Source organism: Melanotaenia boesemani, chromosome 6 (genome assembly GCF_017639745.1).
Source record: "Melanotaenia boesemani isolate fMelBoe1 chromosome 6, fMelBoe1.pri, whole genome shotgun sequence".
NCBI classification, from domain to species: Eukaryota; Metazoa; Chordata; class Actinopteri; order Atheriniformes; family Melanotaeniidae; genus Melanotaenia; species Melanotaenia boesemani.
The window spans coordinates 19,105,836-19,129,489 of record NC_055687.1 but is presented as its reverse complement, the minus strand read 5'-3'; the positions used below and the strand labels follow the sequence as shown (position 1 = coordinate 19,129,489).

The following is a 23,654-nucleotide window of genomic DNA, read 5'->3' as shown; positions in this document are numbered from 1 at the left end:
CAGACGGTTGCGGTGCTGCGTGTAGTTCAAGCCGCCTGTTGGTGCTGTTCTGGGGCGTGAGGCTCGTAGGAATGGGGCCGTCCTCCTCCCTGACCCTGGCCAGTCGATAAAAAGAGAAGAAAAAAAAGGCTGGGGATGCACGACGGGGCTGAAGGAAGACAGCTTTACAGGCTTAAAATCTGGACTGCTGCTGAACATGGAGTGTCACCTCCTCTGCGGAATAAACGCTGTTGTGGACCAACAGTGATTTTGTAAAGGCGAAACATTTGTTTTTTACTTTATTTCTTCAACCGCTTGCTTTGATACACACATCTGCAATGATGTGCGCTGTGGGCTGGAGTAGGACCTCTGCGATTGTACTCTGCCTTTTGGGATGCCTTGTGTCCAAAGTTGTCACCAAAACGTCACTGGAGGACAAAACTGTACAAGGTAAAAAGTGCATTTAATGTTTTTGATCTACTTTTCGGTCCAGAGAAGAAAGCTAGCTGGAAGCTTTTGAGGCTAACGGAGGCGCTAGCCAGGTCGGATGCTGATGTGATCCAAACTTAGCTAACATTAGCAAGTTAGCTGGCGTCACCCAAACAAGAACTTCGCTGTCTTTAAAGTGCTAATGATTAAATATTTTAGAGTCGATAGTTTGAAACTATAATTCGGCCAAAAGTGTTTTGCAGTACCGTAGTGGTGAAATACATTAACCACTGAAGACATGTCACATTGTACAGAGTAATTCAGCGGTGAGTCCAGCTGCTGTGATTTGACTTTAAGCATTATTAGGTTTTATAAACACTTTCTCCTTATCTTTGGGTTTGCCTATATTACTTAAATTTAATTTAATTAAAAAAGTTATTACGACGCGTTTTGCATCATATATTTATCCCTTGGAACTAAGGGTCCTTGTTTAAGTATGTTATTAAAACCAGCCTGTGTCAACAGCAATAAGTCAAGCTCCATTTCTCTATACTGAACATCGTTAAGGATGTTATACCATTAATTCATATGGAGATTATTGTTTTGATGTACATGCTAAATTTGTTATATGTATGTATGTATGTATGTATGTATGTATGTATGTATGTGCGTGTGTGTGTATGTCTGTTTTTGCTTAATTGTGTTTTTCTTCATTTTTTTTATCCTATATGGACATGGCTCAGTTAAATTGTATTGTGCAATTGTATTTATTTGAGAATTGTAAGCATGTCTGCACAACTGGCGCATTCACCTTCAGTTTAAAAATAATGACAGACCCAATTGTGTGTAGGTAATGTAGATTAATAAGAGGAGTTGAATGTTATGTCACAGCAACAATACAGCAATCTATACATAGTATAGATAAGTAACTTTAAAAACTATTACACAATAACTAGACTGGCAATATAAATTGAATCTGCAGTATGCATGGACATAAAAATATTGTGACAGCATGAGATATATTAATTTAGCAAATAAACCATAAAGTTCAAATATATTTTGTCTTCGAAGGAGTTCGGTATTGTTAAACATTACTGACCAGATAATTGACTAAATGGTGCTGTAACTAAGTATAAAAAGTTAAGATATTATGTTCAAGGACAGTGTTAAGTGTCTTCTGCAGATTGCAGTGTCAGCAACTGAAAGGGTATGAAAGGGATGTGCAAAGTGCGTATATTACTGTCCCTTCAGTCTGTTTTCTCTTCTTTCTTTTTTTTAAAAACAGTAAACAAATTTGTCAGAGGGCATCCTCTCACCACAACAGCAGACGCATGCATAGCTCAAAAACAGATATGAATCACAGTCGTCTGTTAGCATCTCATTCAGCCACTAACTTCAAAGCTGTTCTGTCAAAGTAGTTGCTTACATGGAACTACATCTGTTTTACCCATCACATTTATTTATCATCACAAGTGCAGCCACATTGCAGTCGTCTGTTTTTGCTTACAGATTTGGCTGGCCTACATTTGTGCCTCTCTCTACGGCAGAGTTAAGAGTAGGAGTATGCATGTAAACATATAGTACCCATCGCTGTAAATCAACCAAAGGTTGGGAGAAAACAGAGTGCAACATGCTGTGTTAAAGCAGAAAAAAATAATAAAATAAAATAATAATAATAATGATTTCCACTGTTGCACTTTGACATCTATCCTGGCCCAACTTCTTTTTTTTTTCTGTCTTCGGTGTTCACTTTGCCGCAGATTGACTTTCATTTATCTCAGGGTTGTGTGTTAAAGTCAATACTGAGGATTTCTCCTGGTCTATCCAGCAAACAGCATGGATGAGTGGAGCCAGACAGACGATGTAGCCGCAGATATAGATCACGCTCACATTACTGCTGCCCATAATAGGCATGGTATTGCATCTTTAAATGCAAACATTTGCTGAAACTGGACAGGGGCTGCCAGGAAGCAGACCAGTCAAATCATGTTGTCACCAGCTACCCAAGTTTGATTTTAATCATAAGATGTTGGTGTGAGTGCTAAAATCAGGTCACATTTGGAGGAGGATACATCAGGTCAGGAGAAAGCACTATATTTAGAAACGAGCTCAGTGACCTTTGGTCAAAGAGCAGAACCTTACAGTGTTTTGACGGGAATATTAAGCAAACTGAAGAGAGTCCATTACCTCCTCAGTCGTGTAGTCTTAACATAATCACTAACTCCCCTGCTGAGTTAATGCAATTGACATTCACTGTCTGATCTCACTTTTAATCCAGATGAGTGTAAAATAGCAGGCTGAACACCTATTGATAGCAGATTCTTTACTTGTGAAAGAGCAGCTTTATTTTAACTGTGATTGTGTGTTTTGCCTTACACCTGTGTATTTCATGCTGTGACATGTTGAGGAAGTGTTCTGTGTGTCCCTTGTTTGCATTCAATTTTTTTCCCTCTCTTGCTAGAGTACCTCACGTCATTGAAACGTTTACATGTAAATACTAAAAAAAAAGCACATTAACTCAGAGATGAACTTTGTGCTATAACTTTTTTGCCACTGGATAATAAAAGAAAAGTGAAACTTCTCATTTTCTAAAACTTATCAACAGTGGCAACCTGATAAAATATAATTACCCTAGGTTTAATATTGTGTACAAAACAATGTGTTGCAGATTTGCTTTGAAGAAATGGAGTTGACTGGAGAACAAGTAAATGTATTTGTCTAATAGAAGCAAGACTCCACTTTTTACTGCTGCTTAGATCAGGTTAATGGTACATTTTCTAAATTAAGGGGGTTTTTTGGACATAAGGGAACTTCCACCTAGTGTTGGATACTTGATGAGAGAGCCTAGGCAGTGTCGGGATGAGGACAGAGAGCTGCACTTTATCCATGAAACAAGAAACCAGTACAAGCTGAACCTTACTGGACGAACAGTTTAACTTATGCTTGTGAATTTTGACCGAGAACAACTGGACTACTTATCTGGAAATTTTTTTAATTGAAGAAAGAGGCTCACTCAGATCTATTAACGAATTAAGAATGACATTAGCTTGAAAGTTTTTCAGCTCCTGTGAAGTAGCCTTAGACCTACATGTTGTGTTATTAAGATGTGGCAAATTTAACACTCATACTCAAAATACAGTGTGACACATATGGCGTTTTTCAAAAACATTGAATATAAAGTGTAGAAATGGCAATCCCTGTGAACAGAGCCAATGCACTTCTGACATGCATAATGGTCTCACTCATGAGAGGAGGACACTGATGGTCCCTTCCATCTTCTTCTCTGGTGTTTGGTATGATGAAGCCAACTTTTGACATCTAATTTCCCAAAAGGATGGCTTGCACTCTAAAGTCAGCTGCATATGAGTCATTTTTATTATTTAAAGCAGATAAACATTTTTTAGCATTTTCCTGGCTTACCACAGACAATTTGTTATTTAGACAAATGTCTGAAAAAATCAGTTAATGTCCTTTTGCTGTGGTTGAATAACTTTAAACTCAAATACATTTTTTTGTATCCCAAAATAATATCATGCTGTGGGATTTGTTTACAATAATGATATACATAATGCTAAAGTGAAAACCATAAAAAATAACCTTTGCTAGCTATTTTTATGCTACATTATAACAGTCTCCAGTGTTTTGTGTGTTTGTGTTTATTGTTCAGACTGTTCTTCCGCTCCTCTCACATGATTCCTGGGTCTTCTCATAATTAACCACATGACTCTGCTTAAAATGGTAGAAGTGCTCACTTTGTTGTCACAGTCTCCTTTAGAGCTGAAACATTTTTTTTTCCTCTACAGGGAAGACAGTTGTGATATTTTCATTTTTTGGTTAAATCGCCGTATTTATCCAAAAACAATTGTTGTGCATCATCTAGCGTTCAGCCTCCTTTCCTCTGTTTGGAAGATCACCAAAACATTTCACACACCCAGCAGAGGCCAACCACACCATCCAATTCCAGTTCATCACACCTCAGTTAAATGGTGCTGAAATGAATAGCCTATCTGAAATGTAATTTGAGGTGTAGAGGGGGAAAAAAACTAGACAAGCTCATTCTCTCCTCCTCCTGTTCTCCTCTCGGGTGTATCTCTTTCTCTGTGCATCCAAACACAAACACCCTGCTGCTTCAGCGGCTGGCATAATGGATAATTGGTCTGAGATTCCCATGTTGGTTAGCCCAAACTCTGATGCCTTTATTCTCCATATGGTCATCAGATAGGAAGTCACTAAGTAACGGGTAGATATTGAGATCGTTATTTAACTGCAAAATAATTGATACTTATTCTGAGGAGACTCTCAGCTTGTTTAACAATGATGTGACCTCATTGCTGATTTATTGGATGAGGACTGGGAGGGGACTATTGCATTTGTGTATGCGTGTGTCAGTCTTGAGTCTCCCATGGGATTTTTCTTTTTAAGTGAGCACAGCTGGTACCCCTAGCTGCATATCAGTGGGAGGGGGACAGGAAGTGAGGTCACGATCCCTCCAACACACACGGAATCTTGTAAGGCCGGGAATAGTTTCTGTCAAGGGGAAATCCAGTCTTGTTTTCCAATCTTTTGCTGTGGCAGTAATGCAATAAGGGAGAGGAATGAAGTGAAGGTTCAGAACAGATCTTCACACTGGTGGTGTTCGGTTATGAGATTGACACTCTGCTCTGCCAAATCTGGCTTTGCATTAAGCACCGTTTACCTTCTTCCACCCATTAATCAGGCACAGACCAGCTTTTATAGGTGGAGTCTGCACTGTGGGTGAACTCTCTTCAGATCAACAAAGGTTTCTCACTGACTGAAGGATCCCTGTGTGTGGGGGAGGGGAGTGTGTTTTGTCAGGGATAGTTATGTGTTTTAGCATGTGTGTCACAGAGGGTGGGGTTTTAAGGAAGAATTATGACAAACTGCGGTTTCAGTAAGAATGGGGGAGGTGAGCATCTTAAGGTTATGAGTGTGAGAGGTGGGAAATCCTTTCAGCTGTAATTGAAGGGTCACCGTGGGTCAACCAGCAGCCAGTGGTCAAACATAGACCAGGTTGTTATACGTGTAAAGACAGAGGGACAGTGTGGCTTCGTGTGGTTGTGAAAGTATAATGTCTTTTTTGCCAAGTTGGTTTTTATCATACCTCTGGAATATGGAGATGAAATTAACTTGTCTGGTTCCAGCATGCGATGTGGCTAAACTCGGTTTGAGATTGGAGGTTGATATTCCTACATACTGTATTTCAAACTATATTAATCTTACAAAAATATAAACGCTTCAGCAGTTATATTTAATAATAGCCATATAATATTGTCCCTTAAATAACCACTAAATAATTTTATTGATAACATTTTTTCAAGTTGTAAAAAAATGCCTATCTTTTCTGATGATCCAGTTTTAAACGGTCTTTAACTGTTATGAAACTGCCCCAAAAGTATAAGCTTCAGTGTCACACCACTTTCTGAAGTGACAAAGTTATGCTTACATTTATACCTATGTTGATTATCAAGAGTGGAAGAAAAATATTTTTTGTCCATTTAATTACGCATTAAACAATAATTGAAGTTTTCATATTTTTAACTGCAGAGGTGCACTTTGCTGGGTAATTAAATCAGGGGTCCAGACTGCGACCAAATGGTCACATTTTGCAACTAAAATGTGAGACAGTGCGAGTGAATTTTTCATCTACTCGCACAATGACGACCAATACATTTGCCGGTCTTTTTCTTGTAGTAGTTATAACTGAATGTATTTTGTCGCTAACAAACTTCTGCTCCCCTCTTCCGCCCAGTAGTTCACAGCAATGAGAGATTTACTTGCTGGTTTGCCGACTCAAACTAACTTCAATATGAGAAAAGGAGACGAACACCAACGAAGAAGACGACAGCCAATGTGCGTGTGAGCAGGGACGACCGACTACTCTGATTGGTTTATGTGTGAAAAGAGGCGGGATTTGGGGGAATTTATTATTTCAGGGTTGCCAATTTAGCGACTTTAACGATATATTTAGCGAGTTTTCAGACCCTTCTAGCGACTTTTAAAAGAAGCGACAAGCGACTTTTTCTGGTGCCATTGGAGTCTTTTGGAGACTGACATGAATGAACGTAGTTTACTCTTTCCAGTGAGTAACGGGTGCTGTGCAGACCCCTCCCTCGTCCAAAAGCACTCATACGAGGCTTGGTCCTCACACAGCATTCAGAGCAGACAACGTTCACCTCCGTTACAGGACCAGGCTGAAAATGAAACGTATAAAGCTGCTGCTGGATGATCCTGCGCTGGCTTACCGTCAGAGTAATATCTATTAATGAAGAGTGTGGACAAAAATATTTAAAAAGTTAAAAGTGGTGTGACATGTTCCAGACTCCTAATTAAAAAAAACTAAATACACTTAAAAAAAAAATTAAACTAAAAAAGAAAGAAAATATTGACATAATTATTATTTTATTTTATTTGTTTATTTTTGCTGTTCTAAACATTTTTAGGTTGTCTTTTTTTTAATCAGTTTTTTTTGTCATACCCACTCTTAACTACTCTTTATGGTAGCATCCATTACAACTATATGTACTAGGCTGATTATGCTAATTAGCAACTTTTAGAACAGCCAATAGCTACTTTTCTTACTGAGGAGTTTGGGACAGTTGCTGGAGAGGAGTATCAGTCCTTAAAGCTGTTTATTGCCAGGAACTACATGTACAAGTCATACCATGCCCTATGGGGGATGATGGTGACAAAGTCGCCCTTCCGCTTCGATCAAATCAGCAAATCTGATTTGATTTGACAAGTTCTGTGTCTACTTGTTTTGTATTAGTGTGGCCAGTAAGATGTTTTTTTATGTTATGTCAACTGCTGCACCAAAAATATGTAAACATTGTAATATCTGAATTTATTGTTCAAGTATTTATCACTAATACAGTGAAAATGAGAGGAAATGTGAACATTTGCTATTCTTGGCGATTTCAGTGTGCGTCCCTAAATTTTCTGCTTGTGCTCCTAAAAATTTTAGTTAAGGGCCACTGTGCTCCTCGTAAAAAAGTTAGTCTGGAGCCCTGAATTATCACACTATTTGACTTATTGTATTATCTGATGTAAAAGGAAATATCAGATCTATAATTACAAAATCAAGGTATGTGTAGTAGGTACCTTTTTAAATCAATTATTTGTCGTGACATTATTTTCTTCCTTGTCTCAGAGAAGAAGTTTATATGTACAGTTGTTTTTTCCCCATCAGCTCCAATTCTTCTTTGAGAGAGGGAAGTGGTCCATTGTGTTGGAGGGGAAGTGCCATGGGCAGGAGTCCAGAAATTGGTCAGACAGCAGTCTATTTTGCTAGGATGTTGATTGGATGCCAAGTATCTGGCACTCAAAACTAAACCCAGTTAATGAAATGATGGTATTTTAGATGGCAGCAATTATAACACCAGTGCGTTTCATGCCTGTATATCAAAACCTTTCAGTGCAGTTTTATATGCTGTGTTTTTGTTTTCAAAACCCTCACAGAAGCGGCATACTTACTTGTTTGTGTTCACAGAGGTTACTCTGAAGGTCCACCTAAGTGACGCCAGCACTCATCAGCCCCTGTTTGGAGCCACCTTACAGCTCTTTGCCAACCACACTTCTGTAACCACGGAAACCTCATCAGCTGATGGCAGCACCTACCTGCACTTCCCCTACCGCCTTGGGACACCACTGATTGTCACTGCAACCAAACGGGGATATGTTCCAAACTCTGTTCCCTGGACTCCCACTAGATTACCTGGTAGGTGTGTGCACACAAAACAAATGTAAAATGGTAAATGGGAATTTGTTACATTTAAAAGGATACAGTTTCCCTGAAGTGTGTGCATGCAGGTAACTGATGTGAGTATTGTGTGTATGAAATAAAAATGGTGGAAGTTTATGCCAGGTGTGTGTGCTAATGGTGAGTGGAGTGCTCCATTACTAATTTATTACACTAGATGTCAAAACCCAGCAAGGGGGCAGCTCAAGCTCCCCTTTCACTAACACTCACACAGACTCATATACAAAATACCTCCCAAGAGGCTGTAGTAGATTGTGTGTGTGTGTTGCAGCAGGGGGATGGATTTGGGGGGGTTATTGTGAGCCAACGGAACGGCGGCCAATTGGATTATCACGCTTACCAGCTCTGAACAATACAGTAGTGAAGTGAAGGAAGGAAGAGGAAAGAAGTGTAGTTTGCTGGGTCAGACTTCTGACAGGATGTAAGCTGGCCCGTTAAAAATGTAGAAACATATTGTAATAGCTCTTTATGTCTGATAACAATCAGTAAGTCGCCCAGGTGTTTGCTGTATGATTTTACTAATCTTAGAGTTAATTTATTCTTTGAATTAACTTAGTGTTTTGTGTTGTTGCTCTCCTAGTATTTTCCTCCATCAGTCTGGATCTGCTTCCAGAAAGAGCTGCCACCCTGATGGTGTATGAAGATGTTGTCGAGATTGTTTCAGGCCTGCAAGGTAAACACGTTTATGTTTGTGTTTTTGTTCCTGACTTATGAACAGTTTTCATTAAAAATGATTAATTTATCGTTAGAAAGATTGTCTTTCAACATTAAAAAACTACACTTGATATACTGGAATACAGATTATTTTAATATTCTGGGAATTATCCCTTTGGAATTAATAAGTATTCATTTCATTTTATTTTACTGAAATACTATATGGTGAGATTTTGTGATAAGATAAGTCAACATGTTCAAAGTTGTTGAAATGTTCACAAAGAAAGTTTTAAAATTGCACTAATGTGAAAACTGCGAAGGGAAATCATCAACAACATAACTTTTCTACACATATTTTGAAAAGTGCTTCACACAAGCAGCTGGTAAAAATACTACACACAGCGCCGAAGCTGGTTCAGGTGTGAAAATGGTGGCGAAAACTAGGGGACAGGCTTCATCATCCCCATGAAACCACTGTAGTACATACTACAAGGCTGTGGGGGCGCTATGATGATTAAAGAGCAACACTCCAAAGCTAGAACAAGATGTAGCACGTGCACAGATAATAGTGTTCGAATGTCCACCCTACTCCCTAACCCCTCGTTCACTCTTTTGGTGATTCGGACACGAAGCTGCCTATTTTTTCCTCGCCACAAACCATGTGACTACCAGCCGTCACCACGGCAACCACAATGCACGTCAAGATGTCATTCCAAATCCAATCCAAATTTGTGTGTAAATATTTTTATTTTTATTCCTTATGTTGTATTTTATTCTTTGTTGCATATCTATTCAATAAAAAAAAAATTTGCCTCGTTGCACCATGTTGAGCTTCTGCCCGCAATGCATTGTGGTCTATATTAACCCTTCTAGTGACCATCGACGCTCACTGCTTTTCAAGATGCATTGTGGCTAATTTTGAGTGCACTACCTTTTTCTTTCTGGACATTCAGACACCGCTACAAAAAGTTATGACCCCTATATAGGGCACTGTGTAGGGAGTAGGCTGCACATTCGGACACAGCCAATGGCATATCTGCTTGCTCCCGCTGGTACAGTAGTGCAATACTGTGTTGTAAAAGCAGTGTACTTTGGTGCTAAAGCTGTACACAAGCCAGGACTGTCTGGAGCAGCACCACAACACAGTTGGTCACCACCGCCATAACTGTTGTGTTTGGTGTGTGTTCGTCACATTCATGTCATATCCTCCAGTTTTGTGGTGGCACTGCCCTCACAGCATCACAGACGGTCGAGGTCTCAAACCTATCCACCTTGGTACCTGGTTTCAGGCATGATTGGTTTCATGGAGGCTAGTCCCTGGTTTCGTAGGGATGAAAGGGTGGATTGCTAAAATACTTTTCACTGCAATTCGGCGCCGTGGGGACAGTCCCAAGACAACTTGATTTTAACCCTCCACCCACCCTCCATGTGGTTAGACTTGCCCTTCAACCCTAGCATCAAAAAAGAAAATCTCACCTCCCATTCGATTTGGTTTATATGTAGAAGTTACGAGGTTGATCTGTGTTGCTTTGGTAAAATGAAAAGAGATTATGATGCTGAATGAACGTTCTCCATTAAGTCTTTATCTGTGAGAATAAGTAGATTAACTGAAGCATTTAGTGATGAAAATTATATGTTTTATCTGCATTTATGCCTTGAGTTTAAATTAATCCATTTTCCAATAACCAGAATTAAAAATAGTAAATGAACATGCCTGTTTAGAAAAAAAATAACACTATTAATAAACCTTTTGAATGCATTAAATGGCTTATAATGAAATAATAAACAAAAGACAGATATGAAAACACCACTGTCTTGTTTCCACACATTGCAAAACTAAATAAGGATTGTGTCTTTGTTGTTCAGCTTCTTTGTTCAGGTGTAATTATGTTAGACAAGGCCGTCCTTCTCCAGCAAATCAGTTCAATCTCTTTGTCTGCCTCTTTTGTGTATTTGTGACCAGCGAGGGAGTAATTTAATGTGTCAGCTGTGTAGTCAGACAAAAAGAGGAAAAAAACCTTCGTGGATATATACAGCAGGCTCCATTAACATGTAAACCTTTGGAGTAACACTGCCCAAAGCACGTGCCGGAGTGGATGGGAGCATAGTCTGACCCTCTCTCTGACACACTCCGTTGGTCACAATGTTTTGTGAACTTGAGCACCCAGGGGAGTGATAAACCTGGGCATTAGGCACAAATACAGATAATAAAAAGGGGGGTGGGAGAGGGAGAATACAGTATGCTGAGGAGCAGAGTTGTGGGTGGAGCAGTTCCAGAGAATAGGGGGTAATGGGAGAAAGGGGGATGGGTAGAGCAGTATCCAACAGAAGGAGGAACAGATGAAGTGAGGAAAAAGTGGAGGGAAAAAGACAAGGAGAGTTGAGGAAGGGAGCACACAAAGAACAGCTAAAGGGTAATTTCCTTTCATAAAAACAGAGCCATGGAAATGAAATAACATTCACACTTTGATTTCTAGAGCAAGTTTTAGACAGAAACTTTAGAGTTGAGCACTACTTCACGTCTTAAAATCATATTGAACACCAGAATAACACAAAAACTGAACTCTTGTATTGAGCTGGGTCTGTCTCATTGCTCAGGAATGTGTATTCTGCATAGTCGGACCCACAATGACATCACCTTGCTAAGTCTAGCTACATGCATTTTTTTCTTTACGTTGTATTTTATCTTTAATGGATTGATGGCAGGGATACTGGATGAGAGGCAGCAGTGATGAGAAATGAAAAACAAACAAACAATTATGCTAAATAAATAAAAAAGGGGCCTCAGAATAGTTAAGAGGAAAGGTTGAGTGGGACATGATCTTTACTGTATTGATCTGTATTAGCTTAATGGAGTTACCTCCATTAAGCCTAATTGATGGTTCAATTTATAAAAAAAACATTAGGAAGAGATGGGGTTTATAAAATTGTCTTGTTAAACATGCTAAAAGTAGACTTATAATCTTTCATGATTTGGGGATTTTGAGTTCACATTGTGTTGAATTACTGTTTTATATAATTTGTTATTTTTACTAAGAAAATTGTGATTTAAAATGTAATACACCTGTGCATAGTGTAATATGTGTTAATATTTGAATATTTTAGTCAGCCCTTCCTAGACCTGTGCAATATGGCCTGAAAATAAAATCTCAGATTTTGTCATATCAAATCCGATTTTAGATTTTTTTTTTCCCATTTTCTTTCCTAAAAACATTTTAAACTTATTAAAAAATATTATTAAACTTAGAGCTTTTGCATGCAAAAAGTTATTTATTTATATAAATGAAGGACAGCAAAAAGTAAAAAACTTGATAGCTTTTCCACCGTATAAACAGCTTCATATATTGCACAGAGATATGCAACACAGCTTCATCCGTGATCTATTTCCTTTTGAATCCTTATCATCCTTATCATTGGAAATAAATCCCCTGATGATGGTCGTCTCTTAACGAGTGTTTGTGGGCTGAATTTGTCTTCTGCATCTTGAAGAGAGCAGCATTTCTCACTGGGGTTATATGCACAGCTAAATTCCAGGCATGAGTGACAGTTCACTTCAATGTATATCTGGTAGTGCTTTCAGACAAACACCGTTCTGGTTTCGGAGGGAGGGCTGAGCCCGCTAACTGTGGAAGCCCAAGGAGTGCATTTGTGGTGCATTCAAAAGAAGAAAAACTGAAAATTTAATTAATCAATTTTCTAGATTGATCGCCAAGGCCTAGCCCAGCCTCTGTCCTCACTCTTGACTCTTTAGCTTGACTGCATTATCCAGAAGGAAATAATGGTGCTAATGTCAGATAAATCTTGTTCCATATCATCAGCACTGACAAATCCCAGCCCTTAAGTTTATGTTGTTGGTTCCTAACTATAAAACCCTGGCTGTCTGAATCTATTTTTGTAACACAGTATTGGTACCATGCACTTCCAAGGAGGAATTGATCAGTTGCGGCATTCAGTACCCTTTTATTTTATATCATCTAGCATATAAAAAAGAAACAAGGCTTTTATTCTTGTGCGTCTTGCTCACCAAAATTCTGCATTGTAATGAAATCTCTTGAGTAAAAAAAAACAAAAACAAAACACCTTGTTCAATATTTCGATTACTATTGTGTACTTTTGTGACATTTTCCGCCTCATTAGATAGAAGATGTAACCAGGAAAACTTGACAGGGATGAACCAGGAGTATTGTGCTTCATGGTCTGTGTCCCAATGTCAAAATATATTGATTACAGTAGTAATTTGGAGGAACAAAAGCAAGCCAGTGAAATAAGGGCAATGTGCTTTAAAATATTTATATTGATTAATAACATCCATCCATCCATCCGTCCATCCATCCATCCATCCATCCATTTTCTACTGCTTACTGGGGTAGGGTTGCAGAGACAGCTGCCTAAGCAGGGAAGTCCAGAATTCCCTCTCATCAGCCACATTAGCAGCTTGTCTGGGGGATTCTGAGGTGTTCCCAGGCCAGCCAAGATGTAGTCCCTCCAGCATGTCCTGAGTCTGCCATGGGATCTCCTCCTTGTGGGACGTGCCCAAAACACATGACGAGGGAGGTGTCCAGGAGGCATCCTGATTAGTTGCCCAAGTCACCTCATCTGGCTCCTCTCGATTGAGAATTAATAACATGACAGAAATCCTTGTCTGTGTTTTCAAACATCTGTCTTCTCTCTCAAAGGTTTCAGACGCCAGCCCAGTGTTCATTTCCAGCGCAGAGCTTTTAGTCTTCCTACCAACACATCCTACGCCAACCTGACTGCTCTGTTCACCGTTACAAGCTCCCCATCTCACATCCAGCACTTTCCCCACCTGCAGGTTCTTGGCAACAACAGCACAGGTGAGGCTCAAACATGAGATCCAGTACAGGATCACATAAACATGGCACAGATTACTGGGGAGAAAGCTGCTGATAGGGGGTGGGGAGAGAGTAGCAGTGGTGCATCAGAAAGTCACTAACCCTGAGAGGCCTCTTTTTCTGACCTCCTGAAACACAGTAACCCTAGTATGCTGTCTGTTCTAACCTAAGACCAATCCTAACACACTTTCAGACAATCTTATCCAGTCTTCATGTTTGTCACACAGGGCTTTTTACATGTACCTTCATTGTGCATTTGGTGTTGTGTGTAAAAGTCCTGAGGAAGTGTATCTATGATAAAATGCTTCTGAGCTGGCAAGGGAAATAGTAACAAAGGGCCAGAACTTGACACTCTGACCAACATTGCTGTTGTCACTCAACTGATTCTGTGATGCCAACATGATGTGTGTAAGCACACACTGATGTGGGGCTGATCTACCTCAGGTGACATCTGTATATTGCCAATGCAGTATGTTATTTGTTTTGCATGTTCCCATTTCTGTTCCAGTGTGCATACCACTTCAGTACCCCCTCCCTCCAAGCAACATTTGTGCTTTGTGACACTTTTCAACCTTAGCATCCGGTGTTTTTCACCCCCCCCCCCCCCCCCTCCTAGTTTCCTTCTTTCCTGTCTTTCCCTTGTTTTCTTTCCTGTCTGTCTCTCCCCTGACAACTCTCCTTTATCTAAGCTGTTATGCCCCCCCCACCCCCCCGCTGTCTGTTCCCGTCTCCACTCCCCTCTAATCTGCACCTTGCTCCTTTCCTTTTTGCTGCATTTTTCTTCCTTACACTCTCTTGCTTGCATTTTCACAGGCACGGAGAAGAAGATTGAGTTGACTGCTGTGGCAGCCATCTCTGTTCATCTATTGGCCAGCGACGGAGTGGAGCTGCAGGTGAATGGGCCAATCACAGTCTCCATTCCCTTGCCAGTTGACTGTGGCCTTAGGGAAAATGACCACATCCCTGCTTGGAGATTTGACCCTCATTTTGGTATGTACAAACACTGTTTTTGTGGTGCTTATTTCGTATCCTGTGTGCCAAACAGCTGTCTGTAAAACAAACTGCCTCATGGAGCCATTTAAGATTTGCTCTACTTTGTGTTAACAGATATAACCAATAACCCTTTCGAAATTTTAAATGTATTTACTGATCAGTAAATTAAATCTGATTTTACAGCTTAATTACAATAACAGCACTAACACAAACCATGTCCATAGTTGTACTGTTGACTCAGGTCACAATTTGTGGCTGGATATCAGAATAATGAATAACTGTATTCATAAGGTCATACAATGACTAACATGTGGCACCATATTAATCTGCAAATCAAAGTACTGCAACACATCACAAGTTTGGACCCTTATTGCATAATCTTCTTGGACTCAGTTAAATCTTAGACTGAGCTAAACAATAACAAAGAGCTCTGTGGTTTTTGGCCCATAAAGCAAAGGTGTTTCAACCCCTTTTTGTGTTTCTGGAGACACTGATTTATTTCAGCATTTTTAAATCTGTGTTATTAAACACTCCACTGTGTGACAATCCCAGTTCCTCTTGAACAGGCTCCTCCTAAATAAAGTGGGTGGATTATCAGTTGAATCAATCTAGTCTGTTCTAAAAAACATCTCTCTGCAAGGACACGATTCACATTTCCAGAGCTTTCGTGTCTCCACATGATATTTGTATACTGCCAATATGAGAATGGAGTCTTTATTAAAATTCCTTTGCTGAAATAAAATGTTTTGCGTTGTCATATTTACAGCTGAAATTGTTAAATAGAAAATTCTAATTGATTTTATGGCAACTTAGAGACAGCAGATACAAGATCTAAATGCACACAATGACATATTACTCTCTACTAGTGTTTGCATTACATATTGGTCAAATTGGAAGCACTTTTGTTCATTTTGGGTAGTTAATTGTTATTGTTGATTTTTTTACACCAACTCCCCCCCCAAAAAAGCGAATCTGTACTTTAAACTGCCAACGTTTCACCATTTTCACCAGGAAAGTACAATTAGTCAGTTACTTGGTGTTTTCGTAAAAGCTGAAACACCAAATAACTGATTATTTGATTCAAATAGCTGCCTGTTGGTGAAAAGGGCAGTGATTTGAGCTAACAAAACAGTGGAGGTGCAGGCTAGAAAACTGAACAATAAACTGAAAGATGGGTAAAAGTGTCTAAAAACCCAAGGGGAACTCCAGAGTCAGTGAATACATCTTTGTCAAGTCAGTGCCGACTGATCCCCTTAAGCAATTTAAGAATAATACTAGAACTTAATGCTTTCTAGCTTTTTCGTTGTTGTGTTTTTCTTCTTCTTTTTATTTCTATTCAAAAATAGCAGACTGAGGCAAAAAATAAGTAGTGGTTCAGTGAATTTAGAATTTTCCCTGTATATTGACTCAAACTATATAATTTTCATAATGGTACTAGACATCAAGATATATGTATTATGTTTCTGTAATGAGACAAACCGTTTCTGATTCTAAGTATTCCTCCTATTTGTCTCTTAATAGGAATATTTTAGTGGGCCAGTCAATGTTTAAAGCTTTCAGGCATATTTATAGCTAAATAAAAATAATCCACAGGATTATTATCATAAATGTTGCCTGCAGATACATGTTATAAACAGAAATACGAGAAAGGGGACTCCTCAGAGGATTTTTAAGGATCTCGAAGTTCAGTTTTAAGTGCTCAAAGTATAAACATCCAGAGCTTATAAAAAGGCCTTTGATGAAACACTCACTCTGCACAGCCCATAGCAGCAAGTATTTTCACAACAGAAGCCTGGACCCTCTTTAGGCTGCATCTTGTTACCTAGCAACACACCAAATAAGTAACATGACAGAAAGGTTTGACTCTTGATTGAGTTTCTTCTTTGAATAGTTAAGGGTTTGAAATATCTATGTGTGGTTATGTATGTGTTAAACAGTGGATAATAAGCCACCATAAAGAAAGAACTCTGAAATCCAGCTGCTTGTTTTGAAGGAATACTTCAGACTGATAAAAGCTGTTTCACAAAGAAAACATTGCCTCTGAAGTGCGCACATGGTCGACACACAGAAACCTGTTTCTCTTGTATAACTGACAACCAGACCTGTTGTTGTAGCATGGAGCAAAGTGATGTCATATGCAAACAGATCGAGTTCACCTGCTGCATGTGTGCTTCACAAACAGACACACCTTCATCCTAAGGGGAGTTTGATGATGCAAATAAGTGCATCTCCCTCTGATGGACCGACTGCTATCTATAGCTGGCTGTGTTGACTTTACATGAATGAGGGAGAGGGAGAAGTAATATATATTGGCTTTGTTGACAGTCTCGGTGTTTGCGTTGCCTTAGTAGTTGCCAATTTTTCAGCGCTGTATTGTACAGAAGCGTGGGAACAGAGTCATTAAATGTCACTTTTAAAGAGGTCAGTCACACAGTGAGCGGAGTCCCCTGTGGAAACAATTCAGACAAGATAAGAGTGGATCGGGGCAGGGCTGAGCACAGGCCCCAGTGTGTGAGAGATGTGCTGAGTCACATAACCTCTGTAATTTTTCTGTGCCTCTTTTTCTGTTATTTCTCTTCCCGTTCCTCCTGTACCCAACCCCCCACGTTTCCTCTGCTTGTGATATGTTTCCCTCTCACTTTTTTTTTTTTTGTCTTTTCTCTCTGAATATCTCTTCCTTTGCTTTCTGTTTCCTACATTATCAATGTCAGGGGGATTCCTGAATTCATGTTGTACAGGTTCGGATAAACTTAGTAGCAAAGTAGCTCTCAGGATCAGGAGTGTAAAGGCACAGCTGAATGGCTCCTTTTGGATCAGATTTGCTTTGAGCCAATCAATCAGTGCTTTTGGCTTTGTGGAGTCTTTTTTTGTGTTGGCAGTGCTAGAGCTGCTGTTGTCCTTTTTATAGGATCTCACTGGTATTTGCATGCTGCCTCCCTGTGGATGGATTAAGCATTACCAAAACACTCTTTACTCCCAAAATCAAACAATTTGTGTTTTCTAGCTATGAATCAGTGCATCTTCAGGGCTTTGAGTGACAAAAACAAAAGCATATAATTCAGTCTTGTGTAGTTGTCAGAATGTGGGTAAAGGTCATGTGATAAGAGAGAGATAAATTATAAAATGTTTGGTAACCAAGGCAACAATGCACAAGGCTGCTTTTAAAGTTTCTAAATGGCTGTCTCTAAGCTGCTTTTTCCCATTTTTACTGACCATATCTAATTAAAAAGAGTCACTACAGGTCATGCAGTTGTCATTTTGCTGCTAATTCGCTCTGAAGTTATTCCAGACACAGATCACAGTAATTGTGCGGAAATTTGATTTCAAGCTTTGTGATTGTGTGTCTGTCTGTGTGTGTATGCAGGTGCCTGGATAAAAAGCAGTTGGGGTCACGTACAGAAGGAGGGTAACCAGCTCATTTTGACCTACATTGCTCCCCAGCTGGGGTATTGGGTGGCTGCAATGTCACCTCTACACTCAGGTGAGAACATATATTAACAGAAAAGATTCTTAAAATTAAAGTAGAAAATGTAAAAATGTTACTGCCACTTTACAAGGCTTATCTATCAATAAAGTTTCATTTTCTTTTCCTCATCTCTTTCCTACAGGTCCAGTGGTGGCCATAGACATCAGCACATACCATACTGTGTTTCTGTTGGCCATACTGGGAGGCATGGCCCTCATCCTGCTCTGCCTGCTGTGCCTCTTGTTGTACTACTGCAGGTACTGAAACTGTCTTTCCACAGCAATATCTCCCATCCATCCATCAGCAGTTACCAGTTTAGCTTCCAAAATGAGGAGGTAAAGGAGTTATTGTGACATTATTGGTACTGCACAACTGTTATTTCTAAATAGCATATATCTTCACAATATCTTCGACTACTCCCCATAGTAGTTGCCACAATCACATTATAGCAATACTATTGATGCTTTTGAAAAACGCTAAAGAATATATATATATATATATATATATATATATATATATATATATATATATATATATATATATATATATATTATAATCTCCATCTTAACTGCAGTCAGTGTAGCCCCACTTCTTATTCTGTTGTCTGCCTAGTAGCATTACCAAATAAATCAATTTCCCATGGACCTAAAAGCTGACCAGAGTCACATAACATGAGCAATCTGGGTTACAGCATAGAAGAACTAAGTGTTGATGCTGAATGTTGATTATTGAAACACATATTATCCAAACCAAACATTTAGTTTGGGGTTAAAATACTACTTAAAGTAGACTCAATAGTAATAATTTACTTATAATTTCTGATGTATATCTGTGTTTCCCAGACGTCGTTGTTTGAAGCCACGAGGGTCTCACCGCAAGCTCACTCTGTCTTCTGGTCTGGACAGCAGTAAAAGGGATCAAGCCACCTCCATGTCCCACCTGAACCTCATTAACAATGAGGTCTGTCTCGCTTTAAGACACTTCTTTACCATACTGCATGTTTTTAAAGGGGAACTTGGGTTTTTTTTCTTTTTGTCCTTCATCAAAGTCGATCACAGGTTGTTGAAAATGCAGTAGTTACTGCTCACATACTTCACCTGAATCTTTAGCCATTTTGACACAACTTGCTCAAGGTTTTTATGCCTCTTTTCCAGCAGCAGAGTTAATCACATCTTAGGATGCCGTCATAGCTGTCGATTCTTAGTATCTAATTGTGAAACACTGGCATGCTGTTTGAAAGCACACACTGAGACATTGTTACTGTGCCTCAGGTTAGAGTAAAGGAGCAAAGGCAAGCAAGAGCAGAATAATGGTGACAGGGGTTATTTGCAGAGTTATTGTGCAGTCTATGAGCAAAGGGTTTCTGATGCTCAAGTTGCATTGAAGTTATTTCAAACACCAGGTTCCGACCAGCAGTAGGGTCCTACATTTCTTAAACAATTTCATATTCAGTTGTTTGTGCTTTCGATATGTGACAATATTTGACAATAAGTTTCTGACTCTTAAGTTTTGTTCCTGTTAGGTGCAGCTGGAACTAGTTTCCACAGCGACTGAGCCTGACATGACCACTCCAATGTTAAAGCCATCCTCATATGAGCACCAAGACAATCAGCGTCAACCCAGCCTCATCCATAACAGCAAACACAGCCGTTTCTCTCTCGGCAACAACAGCCACCACAGTTCGCCTGTTGGGAACCTGACGCCTCGCAGCAGAGACTATCGGCAGTCTGCAGAGACTTTCCAGTTGAAAGCGGCCCTTTCATGTGGGACAGAAAGGGGCTACCGTCAATCATACACCTCTGTCTGCTCATCCAGCAACCAGATTTCAGATGCGCGGTCATCATCCAACCATGGTCAGGTGTCGGCTACACAGCTGAGCAGTGTTGGGATTATTGATTGTATGTCTCCTTCCTCTTCTTCCCACTCCCCTAGCAGGGTGGAAGGAGGTGAGTGCAGGGCTCCTGACTACCTTCTGTCCCGCTCTGTGGACCACCTGGAGCGTCCCAACCCTCCGTCGCTTTCTCGGCCCGGTCAGCTGCTTTGTTGTGGCTCCGTAGATCTGCTGAGTGCAGGGGAAGGCTACTCAAGAGTGCGTCCCACACTAGTAATCCCAGCACACTACATGCGCCTTCCTGGGGAGCACCCTCTGTCTGGTCAGGCCCTCCTGCTGCAGGCTGACCAGCAGAGTGACTTAGAGACAATCCAGGCTGAGCTCAATGCCTCACATTCTCAGCAGCCTCTAGGGCAAACCCCAATAGACTGCAGCCCAGGGTCCATCAAACAGGTTGATGGAGAAGGTCTTGGCTTGTCAGAGTCTCTGTCTATGCCATCAGCACTTGGAGAAACAGCTCTTATGGAAATCAACAAAGAGGATACCTTGCTGGCTGAAAAGACTTTAATGGAGCTGAGAGGAGGGAAACCTCTGCCTCACCCACGAGCTTGGTTTGTGTCATTGGATGGACGTTCTAATGCTCATATCCGACACTCATACATCGACCTCCAGCGTGCAGGATGCCATGGCAACATACAAAGTTCAGGAAGTCAGCAAGATAATGGTAGCAATGGGAGACACGGCAACAGCAATGATGCCAGTCTAGACTCGGGTGTGGACTTGAATGAGCCAAGAGTTGGACGGAGGGGGAGGGATGCAGAGCGGGAGGAAAGGGAGATAGAGAAAGACAGAACAAAGAGTCCAACACCAGCCATGGCCTACACTCAGCTGGTGTATGTTGACGATCTGGATGGGGGAGGCAGCGAAGAGGAAAAGTGGAGCCCCCAAGATGGCAAAACGAGACCGACCCTGTCAGAGGAAGCAGAGGGTAACAGAGAGAATAAAAAGCAGGGGGATGTGGAGGGGGAGACATCTGAGGGAATACAAATACAAGAGGAACTGCCCTCACTTTCTCCAGTGTCCCCTGATTCTCCTCCCCCATTGCCAACACCAGAGGGAGTGACTTACAGGACTGATCATGCATTGCTGTCAGTCTCCCCAGATGATGATGCAGCACGTGAAGATGGAGAGGAGGAGAAGAAAAGCCCCTGGCAGAGGAGGGAAGAGCGACCCCTGCTGGCTTTCAACCTCAAATAACCATTAAGAAAGGTTCAATTTTTCAAGTCTGTTTCAATATAATACTTAAAATCCAACACTGAGTGTTTTTAAGTGCTGTTCCTTTTGTCCATACTGACTCTTGTAAAGTGATATAAGTAAAACAGCCCAGTCCTCATTCTGTCAAAAATAATTCTGCACTTAATAAGTTAGTCAGGTGGGATATAAGCAGGCTAAGTTTAAAATGCTATATTAAATGTAAGAAAGGGAGTTTTATACAAAATATGATTATTTTGACGATACTCTGCTTGTCTTACTTGATAGTGCAGAAGACCTGAATTGCACAGAGTGAGGACTGAGGATTTTACTACCCATATTTTAAACTAAAATCACCTAAGCAGAGGATCTTTTTTCAGCCAGTATGAAGAAGACGAAAGATTAGGCAAGAAATTCTATTAATTTACCTTCTCTCCTCTGCTGCTCAGAACATAAATACCATGAAGGATGTATCTGTTTAAACTGACGCTCTTTCTTTGGAATACAGCACTGAGAAACTATGTCAGCACTGGGATCTGTTCCTCTCCAGAAGTGAACCATTTGGATCCCTCATGAACTTTAAGCAACATTTATGGATGACAACCGTTTGTCATCCTCATGACACTATATGAACACAGCACTCATCAGGGAGGAGTCAGGACAGTACTCATTACCTGAGGGAGATAAATAAACTTTGGAGCAAGAAATTAATATACCTTATGCACAACAAATATATGCCTTTTTTCATATCTATGAATAGCCTTGTAAGCATAAACGAACTGTGGTAGAAAAGGTTAATGGGTAGTTATCACAAAATCTTGACCACAGGAAACTTTTTTTTTTGAGCCATATTGGCCTGATTTCAATATACTACAAGCAATTGAATTTAGATTAATATCCAAATTGAACTATAGTGACTATTTGTGGAACAAATGTGCAAAACAGGGCGTGTGATTCTATTCCTGACAGCCTATTAAGAATCTCGTAGTGTGTTCCATGATCTACTTTGACCACTAAAGCAGTATCAGCCTTGACGTAAACTTGTAAATCCTGCATTTAGAATGGTTTTGTTGCTAGAGTTCAATCTAGCCCGTCAGAGGGCTCTGTGGGTGTTTCCATGAACTCCACATGGGATGACGTTTTGGGGTTGATGAAATTTAACCACTACCTGTTTTTCAGCATAATCAGATAATGCTACACACCACTTTGCTGTTTGGATACTAATGTGTTACCACTACAGAGGTATAGTTCCACCCTAAATAATCATGAGGTCTGATAATATGAAGGGTTTTGTAATTGCTGAACCACTGACTTGCATATTTTTGCTCTTAAGGCTATGCATAATTTTTATACAGCTGCCTGAAATGCCTTTTTTTTTTTTTTTTGTAAATTTCAATCCCTTCTATTTTTATTGCCAACATGAAGTATTTTACCTGAAAATGGCCGATTTTTATTTCTTTTAATATGTTAAGGGCTTTTTTTCCTTACCTGTCTCATTGTTAAAGTTAAAACAAAGCTGAAAACACACTGTTAGCTGTATTTCACCTTTATTTTCACCACCCCCCACGATCCAAGTGCCTTCAAATAACCTTTTTCTGCAAGAAATTTGTTGACTATGTGACCTTATTTATTTCTAACCTTCTTTTGCCTTCAGCTTTTCTCCTCTACCTCAATCCTCTCTTTCTCTCTTGCTTGTGAAAGAAGCATGCAGTAAACCTTCCTCAACACTAGCATATTACAAGCTACACTGCAGACTTCTCAGAAAATGTCTACCAGCTGCTGCTGCTGCAATTGTAAAATCCTCTACAGTAATCAGCAAGGCACCAATTTCTCTCAGAGTAAGCAGTTAAGTATTTGCAGAAGTTTCCAGTGTAACACTGGAAAGATTAAGCTAAGTGTGATTATATGTGAAGCTACACTGCAGGTTATTTCAGTGCATTTTCTTATTTTTTATGTTTTTAAGGGGGGTTAATGTTTGTACTGGGGGTAGTGTCAGTCTGTGATGCGAAATTTGATTGTCAGGTGGAGAAATGATCAATATACATCCAATCAAAATTCATGTAGTCATAGCAATCATATTATAGAGTGTGTGTATAGCTCTTTACTCGCCTCTTCCTGACCAGAATAATGTGCGAACTGGTGTTGTGAATGGCATTTTTATTTTTCTCCTAGTATCCCACAACAACCTCCAGTTTTTGGTTGGAGTAGCAATACAGCATCCTGAGTGTGTAAATTGGTTGCTTGCATTATATTTGAAGCTTATTATTCAGAATAAACAGACAAACTGGAAATATTTGTGTGTGTGTGTCTGTGTGCAAACCTGCATGAGAAGATCTGAGCATCACCTTAGTTTTTGATGTCGGTAATTTCACCTTCACACCTACAGACTAATACTTACCGCAATTCTGTCGGATACTGGCA

At 39.9% G+C, this 23,654-nt stretch overlaps 1 protein-coding gene across 1 annotated transcript; it reads left to right on the top strand.

Annotated features, from left to right (window-relative positions):
- fam171a1 (family with sequence similarity 171 member A1) lies at positions 1-23,524 on the top strand. Its single transcript, XM_041988290.1, has 9 exons — positions 1-429; positions 7,916-8,143; positions 8,766-8,858; positions 13,516-13,674; positions 14,506-14,682; positions 18,050-18,166; positions 18,294-18,408; positions 18,994-19,111; positions 19,674-23,524. Exons 1-9 carry the CDS (start codon positions 318-320, stop codon positions 21,237-21,239), a joined length of 2,685 nt encoding a protein of 894 aa, XP_041844224.1. The 5' UTR covers positions 1-317; the 3' UTR covers positions 21,240-23,524.
- The last annotated feature ends 130 nt before the right edge of the window (positions 23,525-23,654 follow it).

Bases quoted from the DNA above. Each gene is read 5' to 3' on its own strand.
- fam171a1 (XM_041988290.1), top strand. From the start codon at position 318: ATGATGTGCGCTGTGGGCTGGAGTAGGACCTCTGCGATTGTACTCTGC. The intron at 18,167-18,293 runs GTGAGAACATAT...TCTTTCCTACAG, and splicing joins AATGTCACCTCTACACTCAG to GTCCAGTGGTGGCCATAGAC. The intron at 18,409-18,993 runs GTACTGAAACTG...TGTGTTTCCCAG, and splicing joins CTCTTGTTGTACTACTGCAG to ACGTCGTTGTTTGAAGCCAC.